Source organism: Rutilus rutilus, assembly GCF_951802725.1.
Source record: "Rutilus rutilus genome assembly, chromosome: 7".
In the NCBI taxonomy this organism is placed as follows: domain Eukaryota; kingdom Metazoa; phylum Chordata; class Actinopteri; order Cypriniformes; family Leuciscidae; genus Rutilus; species Rutilus rutilus.
Genome location: NC_140221.1, coordinates 35,270,733 through 35,283,985, shown reverse-complemented (window position 1 = coordinate 35,283,985; position 13,253 = coordinate 35,270,733). Strand labels below are relative to the sequence as shown.

General features: G+C 40.0%; 1 protein-coding gene across 2 annotated transcripts; it reads left to right on the top strand.

Moving 5' to 3' along the window:
* Positions 1-7,980: 7,980 nt before the first annotated feature.
* Positions 7,981-11,810, top strand: agtr2 (angiotensin II receptor, type 2). Of its 2 annotated transcripts, XM_084414201.1 has the most exons (3): positions 7,981-8,208; positions 9,520-9,590; positions 9,950-11,810. In XM_084414201.1, exons 2-3 carry the CDS (start codon positions 9,588-9,590, stop codon positions 11,084-11,086), a joined length of 1,140 nt encoding a protein of 379 aa, XP_084270327.1. In that variant the 5' UTR covers positions 7,981-8,208; positions 9,520-9,587; the 3' UTR covers positions 11,087-11,810. The 2 variants fall into 2 exon arrangements, with proteins under 2 accessions (XP_084270327.1, XP_084270328.1); XM_084414202.1 differs by lacking the exon at positions 9,520-9,590.
* Positions 11,811-13,253: the final 1,443 nt, after the last annotated feature.

Genomic DNA, 13,253 nt, shown 5'->3' with positions numbered 1-13,253 from the left:
AGGCTAGTCATTTCGCGTAAGGGCTAACGTTACTCCTGTTTTATGCTTCTGCGTCGAACTGCCGCCGTAGCTACGTCGTAGGCTGTGTGTAGCGCGCGTACCCTACGGCGTACCCTGACGTGCACCTCTCCAAAAATGTAACAACGCGTCAATTCTACGCGGACACAAGCGCTGTGATTGGTCTGCCAGAACCCCTCCCTCGGGGTTTCACACGCTCCCTAGGTACGCGTCAACGCGGACAACGACACAGAAGTATAAATTAAAACCAACACGTTGCCTACGGCGTATAGGCTCCGGCGTATGTCCGACGCAGAAGTATAATGAGGCCTTAAAGTTCGAGTTAAAGGCCTCATTACAAAGGCCTCATCATTGCGTACCCTACGGCGTACCCTGACGTGCACGGTGCACCTCTCCAAAAATGTAACAATGCGTCAATTCTACGCGGACACAAGAGCTGTGATTGGTCTGCCAGAACCCCTCCCTCGGGGTTTCACATGCTCCCTAGGTGCGCGTCAACGCGGACAACGACACAGAAGTATAAATTAAAACCACGTCAGGGTACGCCGTAGGTGCGCGCTACACACAGCCTACGACGAAGCTACGGCGGCAGTTCGACGCAGAAGCATAAAACAGGCTAGTCACGCGAATTCGCAGCGTGGAAAGTGACTTGAGCTTCATACACTATTGATTTCACTCATGTCATGTGACTACCTTAACAGACATAAAAATGCGATTGTATATTTACCAAAATAATTGCCTTGGGCGGTTTGCACATGCTCTGAAATACATGCTCCGATTTTTCATGTATATTTATATTTCTATATTTCGACAAACATGTATAGGCTACATGTAGCTCGACTATGCAAAACTCGCGTCATTATATTTTGCGCTTGTAAACGTAGGCTACTTGAGTCTTTCTCTCTCTGCATCTTCCCCGAGAACAACAGCAGGTACAGCAGCTTTCTATGAATACAGATGTAGGCCTACACGCAGTTAAAAGTTTTTCATGATTGTCTCAGAGTAGCCTACTGATACTGAGGCAACTGACAGTTATTCCCGTCATTTAATCTACAAATTTGACATTGACAGTTGCAGTCTTCTACAATGACTTGCTTTTCTATAATTTTTTTTGCACACATTATCTCTTCCCGAAAGAATGATTTATGAATGTTTGTTTGTTATAGGCCAGCAGGAGGCAGTACAGAGTCCGGGCCATCATAATAGAGCAGAGAACTTCAGTTGTCCTGTTTAATTACCGGTCTCTGTGTGATGTGTGTGTAAGATAATTATCTTATTTTCCTCCGTTTGTCAACACCTTTGAACCATTTAATCCCCTCTTCCCTGATGTTTCAGTGACAGTAGGGTAGGCTACCTGTTAGTGATATAGTAGCTACTCGAGTCCGGTCTTTCTCGGACTTGACTCGGTCTCGACCCTTCAAAGACTCGGTCTTGACTCGGACTCGGCATAGGTGGTCTCGTCCATAGACATAATACATTATGTCTATGGTCTCGTCCCCATCACTACTACCTGTTTTCTGGAAGTTCTGTGATGATGTCAGACATTCAGTTGAGCGTATCAAATGTTGGAATTGACTTCCACCGTTATTGTTCTACATATCAATTACTTTACGCTTACGTACCCCATAAAGAGATACGAAATCAATCTATTAGTTCAAATTCATTCATAAAAGGATGTCATGGTCCTTGTTTTAATGTTGGTGCAGTTATTTCCCGTGTTTTTCAGCCGGGGGTCTGTGCGTAGCCTACGTGAAGGTACAGCAGGGGGGTCTGTCGTCTGTGCATTAAATAGTTTTTCTTTTGTTTAGTATTAGAAAATGTATATTAATTTTGTTCAATATTTTATCATATAATGTGTGGTTAAAAGAAAATTCTTTTCAAAAATCTTTTGTTGACCATGGTTTTATAAAACCATCATAAAACATCAATTTCTCTTTCTGTAGGCTATAGAACATTACTGTGGAGGGATGAATCCAAGATATGCAAAGGATTACAAGGTAGGCAAATGAATCGGAAAAATCTGGTCAGATTTAAACGGTGTTACTAAGGAAATCACACATTTTTATGTTGGGGTTCCTGACAACACCTTATTTATAGTGTTAAAATAACTCCTTTTTTTGTGAACATCTCTGTTGTTAATTTTTTCTTTGCGATTAAATTCAGTGATATGGCACGAAAAACTTTTAAATAATCTCTCTTTTATAGTATTTAAAACAATAGACACAGAAAGACAGAGAACCCTCTAGTATGTAGTATTACCTGGCCATTCTAAGATGATAAATTATGAAAAATGAACACTGAGAAAGCCTACATCAATATGTTTATTAGCTGTGGTTTTGTCAGATCAAATAAAATCAGTTGTTTGTCAAATTAGTTTAATGAGAAGTGAGCATCGTGGGTGTTTTCTCCACAACAATGTGCTTTTGGCTTTTTGTTTTTTGCTTTCAACACAATCACATGCCACCGCACACATTCTCACACAGTGAAGTCTATTATTACTGCTTAGGGTGAGCCCTGAGCCTGGGATGGTTTGACTCATTATTCTCTGTACATTGAGGCTGGCTCCCAATTTAGCCCTTCAAACTCTCCCCCAAACCAGCATCCTGTCTCCTCTGTGACCCTTCCTCTTCCTCCCTCTCTCTTCCTCTCTCTCTTGAGTTCTTCTGTCAGTCACTAGGGAGAGCTGCTGATGCTTTTTGACAGGGAACAGAATGTGTTCAGGACTTTATGTCTGTCCTTTTTTTATTTTAGTATAGATACATTGGACAAGCTATTTTATGATCTGGTTATGCTGAATCGTGACATTGTGCAGTTGTAAAACTTCTACAGGTTTCATGCTTTTCTCACACACATTTCATTGTCCATCAGGGAGAAGAAACGCAGCTTGGGATTTTGAGTGTTTTGTTCCGAACGTAAATATCCTGTATATTCTCTCCCCCCCCCCCCCCCCCCCCCCCCCCCAACCCCCAACCCCCACCTCTTTTTCTGTTTATTTCTTACTTCCTCTGTTAAGAATTATAGTAGCATAACATACATTTTATTTTTAAGATTTAAATTTGATTTTGAATGTTTCACAGCATTAGTTTAATAATTTCTTCAGATATGTATTTTTAGTACTGTGACTGCAGTCATTTGACTTTTTATGTCGAAGTGTAAACATATTCAAATAATGTTTGATGAATTTAGAAAAAAGTACTTTAATGTATGCCCAAAACTTTATGTACTATAATAGTTTATTTTATTTTGAATTTAAAAATGTGTACTTTTATTACAAAAAATTAAAACGTTCTCACGTAATGCTTTTACAGCCAGAGTAAAACCCATTGCTCATTTATGTAAGTCAAGATGTGTTTTCACATTTAATAAGCTTCAGTGGCTCACTAAAATGAGTTGACATGATCAAAACAGTATTTAGCAGGGATTCTCAAGGTTACTGTGAGCCTGAGAATACTCCTCTTTCTCAGCCCAATATAATCTGTGCATGTGTAATTCTCTAGAAGAGTTATTCAGTTGCAGTCACAAGTGCTGTCTCTCACATTTAGATAGAACTAAGTCAAACTGCAATGTACACAATTCTTATAGAAAACTATAACACTTTTTCTTTAACAATCAAACATTCGCATTAATTGCAATCCAATGTTAAATTGATGAGTGATAAGTTTTGTTTTTTGAACATTTTTAGATGGACAAGCTACTGTAATTGTAGAATGATGCAGAGACAAATGAACCAGTGCTCCGGAAATATCCATAGTGATCCCAAATTTTGGAGCTTCATTTAGTCAAAATCTACACAAGAGGACTCAGTGTCAGGTCAGTGTCTGTCAGGTCCAGATTACTATACGTAATAAAACCGCTTATTCAATAAGCCATGATAATAAAATCATAAAGCTCCCTTTTAAAACAAGTTTTACAAGTGTCAACCATTTACAACACAAAGGCGGCTCAAAAGAGTTACAAAAGAATAAATAATGGCAGAGCTGCATTTCCTGTCAGAATGAATACATTTCAATGAAATCCTTTTGAAAGGTTCTTCAAATGAATAAAAAGGACATCTGAAGATATTGACAATTTGCCACATAGAAAGAACTGCAGCTCAGTAATTGTATTTGTTTTTTGTATTGTGGGAGTCGTGCATGTAATCTTTTCAACCTGAAAATCTGTCCTTCAGATCAGAGTGAAGTGAATAAAAGACTAAGAGCTTCTCAGACAAGTTCTTTTATTCAGTCAAAATCATCTCTGTATAACATGTGTGCCATTTGTGATCATTTACAATGATGTTCCCTTTCCCAATGGTCACATAAAACCATTTCTTTCATGTTTCTCAGTTAGAACAAAGTAATTTACATCTGTTGCTCTGAAGTAATCATTGCTGACATATGTGGCTAACTGCACTGCATATGACCAAGGAAAAACAAGGAATTTAGAACAACCCCAAATCATGAAACCTTGGGACATTTGGTAAAATGCAATAAAATCAATTTTGTTAATTCTCTTTTAAATTGATTTAACTGACAAAAGTTCAAAGAAAAGATTTCCTATTTCACTGACCTTCAGGCAAAATTAACGTGAAACACTTATAGAATTTTAGAGTTCAACTCTTTTGAAACAGCCAACAATAGGTAAATTGGTAAGCTGAGGGTATCGTGATTGAGAGTAAAAGGAGCTCATGGGTCATGGCTCACCACTTTGTGCCGAGATAATTGTCAAAATATTCAAAAATCACATTTCTCAATGCAAGATTGCAAAGATTTTTGGTCTCCAGAGAAATCTCAGACTGTGAAGTACAAGACAGGGAACCTCTGTTGAATGTGACCTTTGACCCCTCAGATGGCACTGCATGAGAAACTCTGTTAAATACAGCCACATGGGCTCGGGAGTACTTCGGAAAACAGTTTTCACACCGTCTGCTGCTGCATCAAGAAATGCTTGAATCTCTGTTACACAAGGAGAAATACATCAGTTCAATGCAGAGATGCTGGTGAGTTCTCTGGACCTGAGCTCATCTCAGATAGTCTAAAATAAATGTGTGCTGTGGTTTGATGAGTCCATGTTTCAGCTTGGGATTGGGATCTCAGTCCCAAGGACAAAAGGGACCATCCAGACTTTCATCAGCGACTGGTGCAAAAGCAAACATCTGTCATGGTATGGAGGCGCATCAGTGCAAATGGCAGGGGTGACTTGCATGTGTGTGAAGGTATCACTGACGTGGAGGCGTATATTGGGATTGTACGGAGACATACACTGCCATCAAGATGACATCTTTCCTGGGAAGCAAGACAATACCAGGCCTTATTCAGCACGTGCTTCATCAGAGTGGTTTCTAAACACCATAGAGTGGATGTGCCGGACAGTCCAGATCTGTCTCTAATTGAAAATGTATGGCCCATTATGAAAAGGAGAATCAGACAACGACGACCATGGACTGTTGTGCAGCTGTCTCGTATCAGGCGAGATTGGGCAAAAATTCCACTTGCAGAAGTTAGTATTCTCAGTTCCCGAACAATTAAAAAGTATAATTAAAAGGAAAGGTGAAGTGACACAGTGGTAAACATGCCTCTTTCCCAACTTATTTGGAGTGTGTTTCAGCCATCAAAATCCAAATGTGTTTATATTTACAAAATGCAATTAAGTTCATCAGTGAAAACATGACTCCCTCCATCCCTCCTTCCTTCCTTCCTTCCTTCCTCCCTTCTTCCCTTCTTCCCTTCTTCCCTCCCTCCCTTCCTCCCTTCCTTCCTTATTTTCTTCCCTCTTTCCTTCCCTCCCTCCCTCCCTCCCTTCCTTCCTTCCTTCCTTCCTTCCTTCCTTCCTTCCTTCCTTCCTTCCTTCCTTCCTTCCTTCCTTCCTTCCTTCCTTCCTTCCTCCCTCCCTCCCTTCTGTCCATCCTTCTTCCCTTCCTCCCTTCTTCCCTTCTTCCCTCCCTCCCTTCCTCCCTCCCTTCCTTCCTTATTTTCTTCCTTCTTTCCTTCCCTCCTTCCTCCCTCCCTCCCTTCCTCCCTTCCTTCCTTCCTTCTGTCCATCCTTCTTCCCTTCCTCCCTTCCTTCCATCCTTCTTCCCTCCCTTCTTCCCTTCCTCCCTTCTTCCCTCCCTCCCTTCCTCCCTCCCTTCCTTCCTTCCTTATTTTCTTCCTTCTTTCCTTCCCTCCTTCCTTCCTCCCTCCCTCCCTTCCTTCCTTCCTTCCTTCCTTCTGTCCATCCTTCTTCCCTTCCTCCCTTCCTTCCATCCTTCTTCCCTCCCTCCCTCCCTTCCTTCCTTATTTCCTTCCTTCCTTCTTTCTTTCCTTCCTGATCAAACAGAATTTCTCATGTTCCTTACTCTTTCTTAAGATTAATTTATGACTGAATAATAAAGATTTGTTAACTCTCTCTCTCTCTCTCTCTCTCTCTCTCTCTCTCTCTCTCTCTCTCTCTCTTCTCTCTCTCTGAACCTTGATGGATGGCAGAAGGAAGTGTTTGAGAAGATGGACATTTTTCAGTGACAGAGGATGGATATGGATTTAAGTAAGTGCCCTCACTGAGGTCAGACGCACTGGATGTCATGCTCACTCTCACAATAACAGCATTTCTAAAAGCATTTATTCACCAACAAACAAACCACGACACATAGAACTTTGTTTAATGATGCTTTAATATTAATCCTCTTGCTGATCAATATTTTTTTTCAGACCATGGATGAGTGAAGTCATAAAATTGAACAAAAGCTACCGTAATAATGAATAATGCCCAATAATGAATGTCAGGAGGGGAGTTTAACTGCAGCTTTAGACTTACATCAAAGGTGAATGTAATGCAAATTCCATTTTCTCTATAAAAACAGCTGCTGGTTTGCCTGTCTATGATGTCAGTTACTTGAGTTATGCTTTTACTGTTAAATGTTGTTCTTTTAAGTAGCCACAGCTGTACATTGTTCCACCCTTCAGCCTTCAATTATGTTAAGTTAAAGATCTAGCAATGCTCAGTATGTCCAGACCAAACGAATCAACTCAGCTGGAATTCTAGAGTTTACTGGGAACAGCAGAATTCCAGAGTCCCCTTCGAATCAATCGCTGCCTAATTCTAGTGTCTCTCTGAAACAAAGGCTGAATTTGAGCCAGTAGGTTCAGGAGACACTCTGATTTCAAAAGCAGCTCTGAACATGCAGCCCCCCCAAAAAGCCCCTTTGTTGCAACATTGTTTCCTTTTGATCAATGTTTTATTAAAGAAAGTGTTTTCAGACACTGGGTTTGACAGCCACTGAGACTGTTCGGCAGTATGAGAAACAGTATGTTCTGTTCCTTCTGTTGTTTGGACATACTAATTTGTAAACACACGCACGCTTCTGTGTAATGTCATCTGTAATTGGCCATTTCGGTTATCTCAGCTCTCCTCGTCTGAGTCATTATCTGCCTCGTTATGAGATTGTTAGAACACATCTGACCGTGACCTCTGAGGGGTCTCTCTTTGGGTCATCGCCACGGTAACTAGAGTCCGGAGTGAATGGAGAGGCTCTGACGTCTCTCAATTTCCTGTGTTTTAAGAAGCTTATCTGCTTTCACACTCTGGGTAAAAGTGTTTGATAGAGGACACGATTTTACCCAACAGTTAAGAGGCAGAACCTCAAAACTCTCGTGCGACCAGCGACTTTCATTAGCAGGAATGCAGAAATGTACATTAGAAAGAACAGATCTAAAGACATTTGCAGGTTTATTCACTGCGAAAGATGATTAAACATTACTGCAGCACATATAAACATTACTGTGGGACATCTGTCTTTAATTTTTCAGGTAATTTCCTGGTTATGTTTGCAGTCTTCCTTCTCTCTCTCTTTCTGCATTTACCAAAAAGAAGAAAAAAACACTTCTTTGTTTTCGTCTTCGTCTTCATCTTCATCTTCTTCTTGTTCTTATTCTCTCTCTCTCTCTCTCTCTCTCTCTCTCTCCCTCTCTCCCCCTACAACATCCTTCTCCACCCTCCTTTTCCCAGTGGACAAATGTGGACGTAAAAACTATTTGAACAAATCCTACATCTGGTTGGCTGTTCACTCCCTCATATACTTACACACGCAGAGAATCAACTCCACTTCCAAAATGGAAAAGTCTGCTGGGGGCTAAGCTTTCTTTGGCTCGGTTTTCAGCGTGAAACGTGTGCCTGGAGTTTATCGACACCTCGATGGACCGAAGACTTGTCTAACTTTGCACCGGAAACTGAAAGGTATGTTAAGCTGCAGAGTGCCGTGGTCATTTTTTAACCTTGAAATAAAGTCATCCTGCAAGAAAAATGACTAAGTTGCCTTAAGTTAACTTCTTAAGATCCTGAATGTAAAATTAGAAGTACATCTGGAAAATATGTAAGGAGATGCATTAGCCAGTGGGATGAATTTCCTAGCGCTATTGCTATTATGATCATGTTATTTTCAAACTATTAATCTCATTATCTCTTTCATAATTCCAATTCCAGCCTACAAACTATCAAATCAGCTAATGAAAACGATATGATGTTTGCACAGTCTAAGGTATTTATCTTGGTACATGATTTGCACTGTGGCGTCACTTTATTTCCTTTTCTTTACTGTAATGTATTAGAAATTAGGAAGACTCATTTTACTTATAAATTATGAGTTTGAATGTCATTTTTTCAAGGGAGCAGAATCACTCTAAGCAAATTTGGATTTTGCAGTTCTTCTAAAGCTATATGACGTGTAATATGAAACAAATATGAGGGAAATAGTTTAGATCGTTTGAGTGGTTAATTTATTACTGCATCATTCTGAAAGAACTTACATTTTTTCCCACTTGCAAGCTTTCCAATGACTTAAACAGAAAGTGTGTGAACTTGACCGGCGTAGCATTCTGATTAAGAACATTTGCAACATTTGAAATATGACTGGAATTATTTTCAACAGCTGTGAACATTATTTAGGGCTCAGAGTGTGTAATGTTAATCTTCATAAATGAATTATCATGACAGTGGTGAGCGGATATAAATTATGGTATATCATATAACACAAGCAGATTCCTAATATTCAACATATTAAAACTTAAAGATATTTTTAATATAAGGAATCATTTATTTACATTTTTAGATCTAATCAAAATAACTGGCATTACCTTTAAAAAAAACTTCAATCTGCAAAAATTTTCAGCAGTTGCTAGAGGATTTGATCTTATGTTACTTGATTGTGATTGCGATTGCCGGTGCGTGATTATATGTTGTGCAATTATGCATACATTACTTGATCTCATTGGTAAAATATGAAAAGAATGACTGGGCACCTACTTTGTGTTACATACTTTTGGGGAGCAGGACTGAATCTTGTTCGTACACCCCCCAAACTCCACAACTGATATCCTAGCCAATCAAATATCTGCGTGTGCCCCCCGCCTATGTTAACAGCAACCAGATGTATTGTGAGCAGCCTACTGAGAGCTATAAAACACATCTGCGCTGGACCCAAACTCACCAGAGCTACGGTTACACACATTCACACACTCGCTTTCTCACGTTTCTTTCTCTCACTCATAGATTCTCTTTCTCACACTGACAAGATGTAAAGGAGAGGATGCTGCAACATCAGTCCCAGTGGACTGTCGATGGTCAGTATATGGTGGGATTTTTTCCCTCTGGTTTATAGCTCTAATCACGTAACAGACAGACAATGAGGCTGTACACAACCGTGGGACAAGTGCTTTAAATAGGACTCAAAGTGTTTTCTGTGTTTATTCTGGCAACCTGTGAAATTCAGCCTGTGACTTGTAGCTGTGTTATGACTTTTTTTCTTTGCTTTTGGGCGAAACGTTCAGGAGTTTCACAATCTTGTATTTTCTACTTGAGGGGAGGGGATCAAGAAGTTTTAGTGAAGGAGTATGATAGATGATTTAGCATTTTATCAGAAGGCTACAATAACATGTTTTGTCATTTCTGCTTCACATGAGAACTTTTTTTTTCATTACAGAACTTCAGAATCATCTGCATAATCAGCAGTGTCGCCATGGAGACAGACTCCGCCCATAACCTGACTTCACCCGAAGTGTCATTGCTGCAGCATAATATGACGAATTCATGTGACTACATGTCTTCCTCAACTTCGCAGTACCAGAAGAAAGTGATCCCCGTCTTCTACAGCCTCATCTTCTTACTGGGTTTTCTTGGTAACATGCTGGTGTTGTGTGTGCTGTATCACAGTTCAGGCCGAAGAACCGTAGCCAACACGTATCTGATGAATCTAGCCATGTCGGACTTGCTGTTCCTGAGCTCTTTGCCATTCTGGGCTGTGTATTATTCGCTGGATTACAACTGGGTTTTTGGGAAGGTTATGTGTAAGCTGTGTGGGGGTTTGGTCACTATAAACGTCTATGCTAGTATCTTTTTCATCACCTGTATGAGTGTGGATCGATATCACGCCATTGTCTACCCCCTGCACTCTCAGATCAGTAGGAGCATAAACCGGGCCAGATGTGTCAGCGCCATCATTTGGGTCGTTGCGGCTCTGACCACGCTGCCAACAGTTGTGTTCCGTGACATACACACTCTTCCCAGTTACAACGTCACGGCTTGTGTCATTTATTACCCCAGCTCCATCTGGCAAACTGGGTTAACTCTTGCAAAGAACATCCTTGGATTCTTCTTGCCGTTTGTTGTCATAGCTACTTGCTACAGCCTAATAGCCGTGCACCTTTTAGCCACCCCGAACAACCTGGAGCAAGACTCTGGCCGATTGGTCCACGTGTTGCGTTTGGTGGCCGCCGTGGTATTGGCGTTTTTCTTTTGCTGGTTCCCATTCCACGTGCTGGCGTTTCTCGGAGCTCTGGCAGAGCTGGGGGTGGAGTGGGATTGTTGGATGCTCCAAGTAATGCATAAACTCCTGCCATTCTTCCTCTGCCTCGGCTTTTCCAACTCAGCCATAAACCCTTTCTTGTACTGTTTTGTGGGAAATCACTTCCGGGAGCAGCTATGGCAGCTTTACGGGGGTATGCTGACACATAAAAGAGATTCTATCAGCACAAGACTGTCTTCCTTCTCCAGGAAACTGAGTGACTTCAAAGAAACCGTGCCTATGGAGATTCTTGAGCAGCAGAGCAGCCCGTCGTGAAATCTCCGTCAAGCTGTAACCTTTGCATGCTATCATTACGATCTACTGAGGACCGTGGCCCTGTCCCAAATGGCACACTTCATATCGTGAGCACCCCCTTTGTGGTCGATACGCGTCCTCGATGAGCACTTTTGCCAAGCCCACACTGAAGCGGGCTCCGCAGCAAACTTCTTCCCGACAGTCAAAGCGGCGTTACGTCACGAATGTTTTTAGGGGTGCCATTTGAGACAGTCAGCATCAGTCAAGTGCATTTCCATGGCCTGCCACTTGTTCAGGATGATCAGTTCAGATGACGTTGTTGGTTGATTACCTTATTTCTAATTATGCAAGAGTTGTGATTAGCCCCACCATCTACAAATAACATTTGGTTACATAATAAAATGTAGAAATATAGGCCAAATATTATTCTTGTGTTGTTATCAGAACTTCCTGATTTTCCTGCACAAAATATAGATGATAAAAAAAAAATGCTTTTGAATACAGCTGTACAGTCTTAATATTTTGCTAACTGGTAATATCAGAGTTCTAAATAACACTCAAAGGTTATTGTTAGACGTGTCTTTCATTATATGGGCAATATCTGAAAGAAAGACCCAACTTCTATCTTTAAACTGTAATATAAAAATGTACTGTAATGTAACATGCTGTTTAAATTATAAATCATTGTAAATCGAATTATAATTCTATTATAATGGAGCATCGTTAATAAATGGTGTTAACAAGTAAACAACATCACTGTTTTGTTCTGTGATTTAGTTATCTATCTATCTATCTATCCTACCGATTTGGTTAGGCCTACTGTCTCAATGGCTTGTGTCACTTATCTTAAGAGTAGATGCTTGAGTTAACAGACTAGAACAGATGGAGATCGACACACCTTTCAAGCCTTGTTGGGTCATCTGAAACACCAGCTTGAGTAATGAACATTACTGTGACAGCAGTTCTTCTGGAAGGAATCTGGAAGAACCCGCTTAGCATTTAGTGATAGTATTCCTTCTGTCTCTGAGTCTCAGAGTTTTAGCAGTAGTTCAGTAGGGATTTGTAGCATACATATTTCTCATATTTTACTTAATTCATTTTCTAAAGTCTGTCATTCCCTGTAGACATCCTTGCTGCACACATTTCCTTTAATGTCTTTTTCTCACATTTCAGGAATCCCGTTGCCTTGGTTATATGAAAACTTGTCATTCGTTGTTTTCTAAACCTCCTGTCAATGAAATATTCAGACATTAGTTCTCCTCAGTCAGTACTTATTTCAATTTTATTTTCTTTATAAAGACAAGATCAAGATTCTGGAACTTTTTAGTTGAAGTTAAATGGATGAAAAATGTTGTATATCAAACTCCTTCCTACCAAACAGATGCACTTCTGAGATGTAATGAGATGTTGGTTACACTTTATTTTAAGGTGTCATTGACACCTTAGTAAGTGAGTAATATTAAGCAACTACATGTACTTACTATAGGGTTAGGGTAGGATTAGGGTTTGGTTGTGGGTTAGTTGAATGTAATTGTGCATAATTTACTATTATTACTATGGAAAGTACATGTAACATATTTAACAAGGACACTGTAAAATAAAGTGTTACCGAGATGTCTTATGTCTGAAAGCAGTGAAACAGGCTCGAAACTGTAGATTCATCATTCACTGAATGCAGTATGAGCATACATGAGGAGGATGTTTTAGACAGATAAAAATGTTGATATATAAGAGAAACCAGGGTGTTGCATAATAGTTAAGAATCTGGACCGTTTGGTGCAAAGGTTTCAGGTACATATTTCAATCAAGATTTACAGAGATAACTGTTCCATCACCACTGTGTCCTGCAGCACTAAACTGCTGATCCTCACACAGACCTACTATTAGTGCATCTAGTTTGAAACTGTTACATGACAGGTTTAAGTTTTCACACTCCAACCTCTAAAATCTCAAATGTTGTGACTCACTAGAACCACTAGAGCAATATGTAAAAATCCACCTATATTGTTCTTGTAAATGTGTAAAGAATCACTCAAATGTTTTTTATATATTATTATTCATTTCACATCTGACTGTGGCATTGAATATGTGACTGTTAATCAAATATATACTTTTGAAAATCTGAGAATAAAATCCAGAATCTACCAGAATCTTAATTTTTTTTCTGTGAGGTTGAATTTAGGCTTAC